Raw genomic sequence first — 13691 nt, forward strand, 5'->3', positions numbered from 1 at the left:
CCTTCAAATGACCTTTGTTCATCTCAGTTCTCTTACTGTGATGTGTAATAGAGATGCCACTGTAGTTTCACTTATGAATTAGTGTGCTGTGTCCAAGCAGCAAGGCCACTCATGGTGTGAGGTTTCGTGGGCTGCCATTCTGCCTGACCCCTTAATGTCTGGTCCCTTAATGTGGGCCTGGGGAGAGAGTAGACCAAACCAACATGAATAGCCCAATATGCTATCTCCTTTCTTTCATGTGTGCACTACTTTTTGCTGTTAATTTTCCTTTCCTTCTGGCCCCTGCTGCTCAGGACACCATAAACATCGTGTTATAAACTAAGGAAAAGGGGACTATAGTAACTTTTATTAACTTAGAAAGTGTTTAGCAAAGAGAATAGATACAATAGAAGGGTTACAAACTGGTCTTTACTTCTGCACAAAATGACTTTGAGATCATCAGACCTTGCAGTCTTGCCTGGCTCTATTTCCTGACTGTATAGAGTGGGCTGAGTGTTTCCTGTCCTCCTCTCTCTAGAAGAAAGGCTGCTGTAGTTTACCTGAAGTTGATCTTTTGTTTGTTCTCTGGGCCTGCTGCATTCTCCCCCCAGAGGCTCAGAGCCAATGGGAAATACCTGGGGCTAACTTCATTTTGAGAATGCCTTGCCTGTACACTGACTAGAGTTCTTCCTGTTCCTTTTCCTCGTTCCTTTTCCTTGTTGTGTAAGTGTGTCCTATAGATTCTCTTGTGCATTTTGGATCTGAGCCTGAGTGTTCTTATTGTATTATTTCTGCCTGGTGCCTGACTTTAAAGCTCATGAAAGTCAGGTTTATATAATATACGCTTGTTAGCATTCAGACTCAGTTATCCCAGCATTTTGGAGCAGATGTTAGCCACTGCTTTGCCCTTTAGGCTGTAATATGCTCATCGTTCACCATCTTTAAATTAAAGACTTGCTCTGATGACTAACCTGAAGAGGAATGCCTCTTGAAGTGTTTAGAAGCTGATGAGCTATTCTCTTTTTCCTGCTCTGCCAGTTCTTTGTTTTTCCTGTAGTTGGATTTTTAAAAAATATTTTATTTATCACAAGTAGGCAGAGAGGCAGGCAGAGACAGAGGAGGAAGAAGGCTCCCTGCTGAGCAGAGAGCCCAATGTGGGGCTCTATCCCAGGACCCTGGAATCATAACCTGAGCTGAAGGCAGAGTCTTTAAGTCACTGAGCCACCCAGGTGCCCCTTTGTAGTTTGAATCAGTCTCGTGTTTCTTGACAAAGATGTCTGATAGGATGACTCAAGAGTGCTGTCTGGCTAGACCCTTCCTTACCCCTGGGTATGAACTAACAATCCCATCAGGCTACCTGCTATGGAATATTAGAGGGTTAGATCTAGATTACTATAATTGTTTAGATATACATTAAAACAAATTAAATTATATCAGATGAGGAGATAATCTTTTCACTAGAAGAGTTGGTGAGAAGATAGCCTGAGAACTTGGTCTGGTGCAACATTATAACCTGTGAGCCAAAGTCTATGATCAGGCTTTCCTGAAGAATAAAAATTAAATTACTCACTGCTCACATAGTTCCAGCTCCATGTGAGTCTTCCCATGGTCTCTGAAAAAAGTCTTCTCTGATAGTCTTCCTAGTTTTGCTAGTATAACTAGCTAACATTTACTAGATATTTATTATTCAGTAGCCACAACCTAAGTGCTCCATATGGTCTATCTTTTTAATGAGTCTTAAAACCAAAATAAGCAACAGTTATTTTCTGAGGTCTTTTACATGTAATGATGCAAATGATATATAATTCCAGTTTAGACAATTTTGCAGAGCTTTTAAAAAAGTGTTTTCAGACTTTTTAGACTATAACCCCTCAATAAGAATTATATATGTGAACCATGAGAGACTATGGACTCTGAAAAACAGTCTGAGGGGTTTGAAGTGGCAGGGGGGTGGGAGGTTGGGGTACCAGGTGGTGGGTATTATAGAGGGCACGGCTTGCATGGAGCACTGGGTGTGGTGAAAAAATAATGAATACTGTTTTTCTGAAAATAAATAAATTGGAAAAAAAAAAGAATTATATATGTGTGTGTCTGAAATAAAAGTGTCATGGAAGGCTTGTTACATACTTTTCTGGTTCAAATTATACAACTAAAAAGACTGCAGACTGACTCTGAGTAAATTTTCCTACCCACTAATAGGTAGTGACCTGCAAGATTCCTATAAGAAATAATGGTGTTATAATGTCATCTGGGGACCAGAAAAATCCAGATTGGACTAAATCCTAGATTATTCTATGAATGTAGTTTTGGGTTTTTGTTTTTGTTTTTTAATTTGACAGAGAGAGAGAATATGAGCAGGGGACAAGCAGACTCCCCATTGAGTGAGGAGCACAACATGGGGCTGAATTCCAGGACCCTGAAATCATGACCTGAGCTGAAGTCAGATGCTTAACCCACTGAGCCACCCAGGTGCCCCTATGGATATAGTTTATAAAATGTGTATATATTTTTTTTAAAGATTTTATTCATCCACTTGACAGAGAGAGATCACAAGTAGGCAGACAGGCAGGCAGAGAGAGAGAGGAGGAAGCAGGCTCCCTGCTGAGCAGAGAGCCCACTGCGGGACTCGATCCCAGGACCCTGAGATCATGACCTGAGCCGAAGGCAGCGGCTTAACCCACTGAGCCACCCAGGCGCCCCTAAAATTTGTATATGCTTATAGACAGGGACTAAAAGGAAACCTGGGAAAAACACAATACTCCATATGTTTACTGAACACCTACTATATACTAAACACCATGCTAAGCTGAAGACAGATCGAGAAATTGTTGGGTCAGTTCACTTCCTTTTAAAAAAAAAAGGCATTTTCTTAGGGCACCTGGGTGGTTCAGTGGGTTAAAGCCTCTGCCTTCAGCTCGGGTCATGATCCCAGGGTCCTGGGATTGAGCCTGCATCAGTCTCTCTGCTTAGCAGGGAGTCTGCTTCCTCCTCTCTCTCTGCCTGCCTTTCTGCCTACTCTCTCTGTGTCAAATAAATCTTTAAAAAAAATTTTTTTTTAAAAAGTCATCTGTCATCTTTACTATATAAACTTTGCATGATTTGTTAAACTGGTATTTTTATCTAGGGGCACTATTTTGAAGATCCATATCAAACAAGGCAAGCTAAAACGAAGGTGGAAACAACAATCACTTAGCTAGAGATAGATGAGACTTAACCTCCTTCATGTTTCCTTTGTCCTCTCCCTTCTTTGGTAAGCAGATAAGAGCTGAGAGCAAACTGGGCAGGATATCAAAATAAATTTATAACAAAATTTAATTATCTTTCAGGGTAAAGTATGTTTAGATATATCAGAAATCTTTGCTGCTTTCAACTAGGTGACTGTTTCATTAATTCCACCCAGATCTCTGGTGTGCCTTCCCTTCCCCTTCCCCTCCTCCAGATCTCACTGTACACTGTGGTAGCAGGAGTTTAGGGAGAATTCATTATCAATTAGTCTCTGCCATTAAAAAATAAATTCCTTTCCATCCCCCTTTCCATGCACTATTAGAAAATATTCTCCTAAAACTTTTAAGAGTGAAGGCACTCTTAAGTATATGGGAATCTCACTTATCACATATCTCCACACAGATTGGTAGTTACATTCTACAGATGTTTTGAAATCTAGAGTAGAGTTAGGACTGGCCTAGAGTTGATAAAAGTTAAGCTTTACCTTTACTGATAGGTTATCTTATGTTGCTTGGTCTGTTCTTGGGATAGAGCCTTCTACCCAGTGACTTGTTGGCATCAGTTAGTATACGGGAGTCAGGAAATGGGGGTTTTAACCCTACTTCTGCATGTCTTGGAGCAGGTCACATAGTGTATCTCAGCTTCCTTTTCATCTACGAGATGAAAGATTGGGCTGAGCTCCAAGGGCCCTTGGAGCTCTGTGCGCTAGGTCCGTGCTCGAAAGCTTTCTGTTTGAGAAAATGCAGTCAAAGCGAAGGACTCATTACTAACTCATCCTTGTCTGTGGTGGCAAAAATAATAAAATATTTTGTTTTGGGAATAATAGCCATCTGTGCCCATGTTCTGGTTTCAGTTATGACTTTGGAAAGCACTGTCCGTTCATCCTTGGAAAGTTTTTCCTGGCATTTGATGGCTGTTTTGGTTATAGTTGAATATCATTTGTGTCATGAAGACCTTTATGCTTTATTTAGAATCGTAATGACATATAATACCGTGATGCAGGCACATGGAAGTATTGCTGATAGTTTTGGTTTTCCCTTAGCAGGAAGAGGTTTTCAGAAGATGGAAAAATTAGAACTATTAGTGATATAAAACAATTTTATATGAGATTTCGCTGAAAATTTTCTATGTCTTTGGTCAGTAAAGAAGAAAATTAGCAAAGGGTTAGGAATAGAATCTGAGGTCAGTATATCATGATACTGTGGGTAGCCCTACCCATGTGCTCATGTTCACCAAACTAGGAGAAATTTCTGCCACATTATACATTAGCTCTGTGTTTGTGAAAGGTTCCCTTAAAAGTCCTTTTGAACCCACCTAAAGTGTTAATGCCTCTTAACATTTTTAGAATGATTGGCTTGCAGGAGAGAACTGTTGTTGGTGTCTAAAGCTATTTTATAAGTGTAATATTACTCTTCAGTCATTTCTGCAGTGTCAGTCTTGTGCTGCATGGAAACATTGGGCTTTTTTGAGTTGTCAGTGATCTGTATCATCTGCCGGGGGTAGCTTCAACAATGAATACCATTCCTCAAGAGTAGCCACACAGTTATGTGCCCTTCCACATACCCTTTTTTATCCACATTTACATATATGAAAAATGAAGCTCTCCTCCTACCATACACCTCTCAAGTCCTACCAAATCTGAAAGTTTACAGGTAATAGCATGATATAACTGGTCAGCCACTGATCTTCTCTTTAATGTGAAATTTTGGAAGGCGTTTTTTTTTTTTCTACCTTTGCTCTATAAATCATGTTAATTCTTTAGAGTCCTAGGATGAGTTTGCCAAATGAAATTATGTATATGTTCTTCCTCCAACAGGGTTAATCATCTCATTTTGGTGGAGCCTTGGGGTTTTCCTGAGCGACCAGACCTTGCTGATCAAGACAGACCAATCCCAGTGTGGATCAGAGCCTTGGGAGCAGCACTGACTCCCTTTAATCCTTTAGCTGGCCTCAGGATTGCAGGACCCTTTGGTGAGTGCTTATATTTGTGTCCTAGAAAGGCAAAATGTTTACAGATTGGCAGTAGAGGAGTATATACTGATCACCATTGTTAGTCAAAATCTTAAAAAACAAGCTGAATCTTTTTCTCCTCCTCCTCTGAATTACTGAATTACTTTTTTTCCTCCCCTAAAAAATATCAGCCTATTCATAAAAATGATGAAAACAGGATCATCTCAAAGAGGAGTCTTTTTGTTGTAAATATTATAGGTAATTGGCAAAACTGAGAAGGTAGGAAATGCAGCCCTGGGGTTAGTCAACCCAGGGCATGGGGAGAAGTGCTGCATGTTGACCTGTTGGTGACGTTAGAGAGCCTTTGGCTAGTTGATGATACCCAGCTGGCAGATCACAGAGCCTGACATGATTGCCTGTGGAGATAACAGGTATGATCACATGATCAGATTCCCTTCTTGCCCCATAATGTCAGAGTGTTAAGAAGATAAAATCGGGGGCACCTGGGTGGCTCAGTGGGTTAAGCCGCTGCCTTCGGCTCAGGTCATGATCTCAGGGTCCTGGGATCAAGTCCTGCGTTGGGCTCTCTGCTCAGCAGGGAGCCTGCTTCCTCCTCTCTCTCTGCCTGCCTCTCTGCCTACTTGTGATCTCTCTCTGTCAAAAAAAAAAAAAAAAAACTTTAAAAAAAAAAAGAAGATAAAATCATCCTTTTCCACAGAGATTTTGGGGACTCCTGATTTGTGTTTCTGGTCACATTTTGAAGTACCAGTGTTTAGTGTCTGATTTAATTTCATTTGACTCTCAGCTGCTCTGTTTCCATGCCAAAGCCCAGGGACTCTCCTTTCCCTCATTGTTACCAGTGATGGTGGTCTGGACCTCCACTGTCCCTCTTATAACTGTATCAGTGAGTCCTTTTAACTTCAAGTAGCTGAACATGTAAGTGGTTTAGACCATAGGGACTTTCATTATTGCCTTAACAAGCAGGATGGAGGCAGGTGGTTTTAGCATTTGTTCTAGTAGCTGGCTCATTGATGTTGGGGTTTGGACCTGCAACTATGATTCTCTTAACCTTTTTCCTCATGGTGTTTGATGGGTGCTATGGCAGGAAGCCCCATCCCACAAAGCAGCACTCTGAGCAAGAAGAAAGGAATGAATGGAAAATGGTCTCCTCTGGCTATTCTGTCCTACTGCCTCCATCTGGGATAAGGAGAGCCATGGGACTGCACAGGGATTGGATGGGCGACCACACCACACTCCTTCAGTGCTCTGACAGATAGCCATTCTTTCCCACCCTCAACTCCTCACCCCTCCCGAGTAGAGTCACTTCTCTCAGGTACTTGGTCCTCCTTTGATGGACTATTTAAGAACTTCATTTAGTCTGTGCAGTCCTGAAATATAAATGAATTGTGCTTGATTACAGTTACACAGGGAGCAATTATGGGAAGAGTAAAGTATGAAAAGAAACTAGGAGACAAGGGAGGGAGGATGCCTAGGAAGAGCCCTCTCATGCCGTGCCCTGTCTCCCACTACTGCTTGTGTGTTGTCTGGGTGGGACATGATTTAGAAAATCAACCACGTCATAAGAATTTTCTGTGGAGCTGTACAGTTCCTTCAGAGGCAGGAAAGAGAGCCAGGAAAGAAGTAAGACTTTGCTAGAATAATGGGCAGTGATAGCAGAAAGGGAAACTGACTAGCCCCTGGGGCCCCAGGAGGGAAAATAATGACCAGATGGAGGCTTCTACTCTTCATCCTTTTTCCTCTGGGGAAAGGATGCCCCTATCTCTCACCTCAGGGGTGGACGTCCTTAGCTGGGAGGATTGGCAATGTCCCAAGCAGAAACCCTGGATTTATTTTTGCACAGAAAGACTTGTATATTCCAGTTTGCTTCATTTGGATATTAATGTGTTATAATTATGGGAGAAATACAAATTAAAAAGTGAACTTGAGCTGCTCTACTCGCCTGCCATGTTTAATAGAATTTATTTTCCTACAAAAACAAGTTTTAGAAAATTAACTTGTGTGTTTTGCGCTCCTGAAGCACTTCTGTAAGGCAATATGGAATACTCCTTATCTCTTATTTTAATTCTTAGGGAACTTGAAGAACTTGAGGGTGACTGAAGTTGAAAAGTAGATGTTTCCTGTACCATGGATCTTCTTAGAAACTTTTGCTGTTTGAAAGGGTATTAAGTCTCCCCAAGTGCATGGGAGATGCCAGTCAGCATGGTTCTAGTTCACATGATGACTGCAGCATGTGCTCTTTTCTACCTAAAGTATACACTTGAATATGTGTAGATTTGTATGCATATAACATACATTCTCTAGGCAAACACAAAACCTTTTTCTATTAGTCTGTCAGTTAACTATAATTTAAAACATTTGTTTCCTCTTACTTAGGTTTAAGTCTAGTGCAGCGTTTAAGGCCTGATTTCAAACGGAAGTATTCATCAATGTTTGAAGATGACACGGTGACAGAGTACATCTACCACTGTAATGTGCAGACTCCAAGGTAAGGGTGAGGATTCTGAATTTACTATGTTGGTGTTTTATACTTTTCTTCTTTGAAAACATGGGAGGACTCTAGGAGATTTTTATCAGTAGTTAACTGACTAATTCTTCTAATTTACTTATTTACGCATGGAGTGCCTAGTATGTAAAACACTGTACTGGATGCCGATGAGAGACTAAGCAGGATGTACTGTCTTCCCTGAAAGTGCTTATGGTTAAGTTAAGGAAGCTTTGGTCCTAGGTACCTCTAGGAGGTAGCTGGAGTTGAGAGGAAAAGAAGAATTTCAAGTAAAACAGCATTTCCAAACTGAGTATGCATACTTTACCAAAAAAGGGCGACTGAAGTGCAAAAGTCGATGTTTCCTGTACCGTGGATCTTCTTAGAAACTTTTGCTGTTCGAAAGGGTATTAAGTCTCCCCAAGAGCATGGGAGATGCCAGTCAGCATGGTTCCAGTTCACATGATGACTGCACCCCTCTTTTGGCGAGCACTTTTTAATGATCCTGGATCAGCATGACAAACACAGCTACATGGGTGAAGAATAAGTGAGGCTGAAGACTGGGAGGAGGGTTTTGCAGGTATTTTGACAGTGATTAGAAGAGGGGAGAAAGAAGGAGGAAGAGCCTGTGAACATGGTAGCCACAGGGAGAGGGAGGGCCAAACAGAGAGAGGTGATTCCTATTTTTTAAAATATCTGACTTATGGACATTAGATATAAGACAACAGTGGAGAAAACAGCCTGAAGATAGTGGGGACCTAGAAGGAGCCTGGAAGACAAGACCCTGGAGTTGCTAGGGAGAGGGTCAGGCACAGTGTAGGCAGAGGAGAGCTCCAGTTCTCATTGCTTCATGATGTACCAGGATTGCTGGGGTTGTCAAATATGTGATTCCCAAGCCCTGTTTCTGAGACTGATTCGGTGATCCTGGGCTGATTTTTATGCTTCAGATTATGATTTTAATGCTTTAGATGACTCTAGTGTAGGTGGGCCATGGGCCATACTTCCAGGACCGGGAAGTGGTACCTCAGCCTTTCCAAGTGGAGGCTCGGGTACAAGGTGGAGAGGCTAGGTGAAGAGCCAGCCTCCCTCAGTTTTGGCATAGAACATGCGCACCTGCTTTATTAAAGGGTCGAGGCTGTGGCAGCTGTTGTGGTAGAACGATTGCCTTAGTCTTTTTAATAAAGTAGGTTAGAGGTTCTCCGCCAAGCGTGAAGGAAGCTTGGAGAGGTTTTGGGGTCCTGAAGAGACTGATGTTTTGTGGCTCACTAGGCCATTGGATCTGGTGGATAAGGACTTCACACGCTACTGACTTGTTCCAACAGTTTTTAGCGCTGAGCTCCAGGTACATCATCTGGTTTACTGCTTGGGGCTTCATGCTTTATTCACTTACATTTCAGGATTATGTGTGTCTGTGTAGTGCTGGTTTGTTGTCTTTCTTGTGGTAGAACTTGAATTCTTCATAACAGACAGTTCAGAGTTGTGCCTAATACTGCAAGGAAACAGAAGTGACAGCAACTTTATCCTGGGAGTTTGCAAAGTGCTGTGTGCTCTTTCGTGTGATGATCAGTCAAGTGTGGGCAAAGGAAAAAGATACAAAGGCTCAAGAAAGCAAAGTTTATTATACTCACGGGTCCTGGGTGGGGGGAGGGGAGTGTCACTTAATGCCATGAGGGTTTCAGGGAAGCAGCAGATTTTGGTCAGGTGGCAGAAAACAGTAAAAGGGAAAGTTGAGGCCAGAACTTTCATTGGGTTCTTCAGGAAAGGCAAGGAGGGGTGTGGCAGATAGTTTAGGATGGGGTTGTTGAATCATTGCGGTGGGCTCTAGGAGATAGAGGTGGTCTCATTGCCTCGTGCCTGGCCCTGGGCTGGTTAAGGCAGAGGAAATCCCTCCTGGATGTGTGGGCAGTACAGAAGAGGCATGGCTCAGGATTGGTTAGTTGGCACACGACAGGCATGTTCCTAGTTGAATCTTTTGCTGTCTCTAAGAATGGGTTAGCTCCAGGAGACATAGTCTCTCCCTAGGTAGAAAGGCTTTTTTAAACATTAAATGTCTTTCTATGTAGAAAATTAAAAATATAAATACACATTCCACATTTCTTATCTTGGTCCTGGTTTTTTAACTATAACAGGTAAAAACCTGGTGCCATGCACATGTTGAAAAGTTACCTTCTACATTTGAAACAAGTTACAGTAGGAAAAAAAAAATTTTAGCTCTCCCCACAGGGAATTTAATGATAGGGTTGCAAGTTTGATTTAGAAGAGGGTGACTTTTAATCCACTAGAGTTCAGAATCCTTGTTTATCAAACAAAAGCATGTATCTTCTGTGGGAATTGTTTCTTATACTTCCTAGTATATTATTTTCTATTCAGACTGAGGTTTTTCCTAAATGGGGGAGAAGCTAAACATGAGTGTTTTTGGGGTGGGGGTGCAGTTCATACTCATCCCTTGAAGTCATATGTGTGTTGTTTTCCTTTACTTTAAGTGGTGAGACAGCATTCAAAAATATGACTATTCCTTATGGATGGGCAAAAAGGCCAATGCTCCAGCGAATTGGTAAAATGCACCCTGACATTCCAGTTTCAGTGATCTATGGCGCCCGATCCTGCATAGACGGCAATTCTGGCAACAGCATCCAGTCTTTACGACCACATTCATATGTGAAGACAATAGTAAGTGTGTGGCTTAATTTGGGCTTTCCGTTGTAAGTGAATCCTGCTGTGTTATGTTTGATTTCAGTGAGGTTTCACTTTCATGTGCTTTCAGATCTGAGCTAGACTTCCAGCCTCCATCAGGACCTGTTGTCACTTGTGACGAGGGACAGGGTTTGACCCACAGTTTTCATGTCCAGACTGGCCGTGCCTGTCCTTAGAGCCGTGGTATCTCCGAGGTGGGAGTGGGACATGCCCATGGCACCTATCCAACTCCCACCTCACAAGGCAGCATGCTCTCACTTCATTCATTTTGATTTGCTGGCCCCCTCATTAGTGGTCAGTTTGGCATTTTTTTTTTGCATATAAAATTTTAGTAAGGTCCAGTAGATTTTTCTTTTCTCAGATTGTGTATTTGATGGAAATACATGGAAGTTGCTCATTCTTTTATGTTTTATTTCTGTGTAGCTGTTCTCTCTTTCATTGCTAAATGTCTTTGCTTATGTGTTTTATTAAGTGCTTTTGCTCACTGACCTTTGGACTCCTTTTCCTTTCTCAGGCCATTCTTGGGGCAGGGCATTATGTGTATGCAGATCAACCAGAAGACTTCAACCAGAAAGTAAAGGAGATCTGTGACACTGTGGACTGAGAACACCGAAGAGGATATGGGAGAGCCTGCTGACTGATAGAGTTCCTCAGCAATACTGTGCAGTCTCCCATGCAGAGTAGGGAATAAAACAACAAAACCAGCAGTCTTCTTGACTATACTTCGCACATATTCTCTTTATGAAGTTGCTTGCACATTTAAACCAGTTAGTGCCTTCTAGAAGAATGGCTTTCCTTTCTCCTATGCAAAATTGAAATATTCAAGAGTCTACAAATCTAATAGCTTTAATAAAAGGTTATTTGCCCCTCTGCTGTACTGAAAAATTATAATTTTTCAACTGAAATTTTTTTCATTTCTATCTAACTTTGCTTTGACAGGTACTTTTTATATTTCAGTCTATATTACCAATTTTAAAAGGTGATTACTGGGTCTATAATTTTATATATTGTAATGGTGCACTTTATTTTCTTTGCTTCTATTTACCATGTCTAATAACTGATATAGTTAATCACAGTTTTGTGTGTTTTTAATGTGAAAAGTTATCACTTGTTTAGAATCTTTCACTTCATTTTTGAAATGGAGTAATGAGATACCATTTTGGCTAAAAAGATGGGACTTTGATCACTAGTATTAATTTTTCTGATTTTCCTCTGTTCTATATTTAAGCCACGTTTAACATTTTAAGTGTGGTCTATCCTGATGTATCTGCAACCACATAATTCCTTAAGATATTTTATATGTGATAGAATTCTATACTTCAGGGAAATATGACATTAGTATTTAAGTGATTTAAGTACTAAACAGCCTTAACTAGAAGTGTGTCATTTCCCACCCACCCCCCTATTAATACTATTCTTTTCCATGAGCCAGGATGCAGCGTAAGAAACAAATGTCCTTCTGAGGGGCTATTAAGACTGCTACCTTCCAGTAAGCCAATCATATATTGTCATTAACCTCTGACTCCTATAGATGGGTGCTAAAACTGGATTCCATTTTTAACCACTAAAACAGAAAAATAGGTGGTGCTCTTACATCTCATGGCACCAGAAATGGGATAGAGTTTGGTTGTTTGTTTTTTGTTTTTGAGGTTTGTGTTGGTTAAATAATACACATACTTGAAGTTATATTATAAAAGCTATATAAGGTTGATTGAACTATTTGACAGTAACTACCATCAGGTGTAGCACTTTCTTGTTTTAAAATGAAGAAAAATTCTTTGAAACTGTGAAAATTGCCATGTGATAATTGGCTGCTGAGAAGACCCTCCAAAAAAGAAAATTCAATAGGATTGTCATCAACAAGGCATCTTTGCCTTATGTTGGCTAATATTGCTTGTCTAGGAGAAAGGTGGTTATGTAAATAAAAAGAGTGAACTGTTTATATGCAAATAAAGGTTGAGTGGTTTTGACTGTTGGTGTTTTAAATGGTTAGTTAGGAAATCTGTAGTTAGGAAATGTAAGGTTGTATCACTATGGATTAACTAACAGAAACATCAACATTGTCTTCCCTACAAAGGAATAGGCAAATTATACCGAAGCACAACCGCTTCCCAGTGAACAGTCTGTCTCACTTGGTACCTTAACTAGGTTACTGCAAAAGGTAACATGAGAGCCAAGACAGGTTCATATTCCTCTACCTAACAAACAAAAGTAGCCTGTACTTTTTATTTAGTATCTTAGAGGGCTAGCTACAAGCCTTCCAGTGGCACAAATAATTTGGGTAATATTTTTGTATTTTTGACACACTCTCCAGTCTCTCTTAATTGGGTAAGTGACAGTTTTCACTTGTACAGGAAAGTTTCTGCAAAGGAAACTTGTTCTCAGCCCTTGGAAGGAAGTTACTAGTTCACTTAGTAAATGGAGTTTCTGACCACAGATGTGCGAAGTGATTCAGGAAAATTGTACCCAAATGTCAAGTGGAACTTACTTTCCTACCAACTGATTTTGCTATGTTTAAGAAATATTGTCGTAATTCATTTTAAAAGTTAAATTTTCCCTTGGGTTATAGAATATGTAATTTGTGAATATAGAGCTAGCTGAGAAGGTCACAATCCTTAAATTCCTAAAAATACAGGGGGTGCTAAATGTTTCCCTAAAAAATTCTATTATAGTATTTGATCTTTGCTAAATTGTGCACACCGTACTTCAACTTTATTTTACAGAATAAATTTTACTGTGATAGTTAAACAAGTCAGCTGCTGTATATTTTCTTGAGTTTTTGGTATAGCCCAGTCAGTTTATACTAGTTACCATAGGACCATGGATCCAGTGGGTGGGTATGCAGTAACGCTTGTTGGCTTTGGGAGGGGAGGCTGCTCTGCACTGCGCTGACCTCCATACAGGGGCTATTTTGGGTTCATGAGGCCCTTAGTGTGATGTCTGTTTCTGAAACTGCAAGAAAAATAGGCAAAAAGATATGAACAGATAGTTCGCAGAAAATAAAATGCAAATGCCCTTTAACACAGGAGGGTGTGCCTACTAAGGGAAGGGCGAATTTAAGCTACCAAGACATCACCATTTCTTACCTAATCAGGTGGGGAAAATCCAAGTTACACAATACACTGTTGCTGACACAGTGGAATAGGCACTCTGAAAAGTATAAATTCCTGTGGATGGAATTTGTTAATAACTAGCAAAATTAAATAGGAGTTTGTTCTTTATCTGTGCAGTTTCACTCCTAAGAATCTATCTGAGACACATTGGCAAAAATCTGAGATGGTGTATGCCCAAAGATCTTCATTACAGCACTATAACCACTAAAGATTGGAGGCCACCTAAA

The 13691-nt window shown here is 40.6% G+C and overlaps 1 protein-coding gene across 1 annotated transcript in view; it reads left to right on the plus strand.

Moving 5' to 3' along the window:
* ABHD5 (abhydrolase domain containing 5, lysophosphatidic acid acyltransferase) overlaps nt 1-10929 on the plus strand; it is a 31873-nt gene extending 20944 nt beyond the window's left edge. The window contains exons 4-6 of the mRNA XM_044252831.1: nt 5021-5175; nt 7549-7660; nt 10866-10929. Of these exons, the coding sequence (XP_044108766.1) occupies nt 5021-5175; nt 7549-7660; nt 10866-10929 (331 nt within the window). The remainder of the gene's footprint in view (nt 1-5020; nt 5176-7548; nt 7661-10865) is intronic.
* Nucleotides 10930-13691: the final 2762 nt, after the last annotated feature.

The sequence above is a fragment of the Neovison vison genome, chromosome 6, assembly GCF_020171115.1.
Source record: "Neovison vison isolate M4711 chromosome 6, ASM_NN_V1, whole genome shotgun sequence".
NCBI classification, from domain to species: Eukaryota; Metazoa; Chordata; class Mammalia; order Carnivora; family Mustelidae; genus Neogale; species Neogale vison.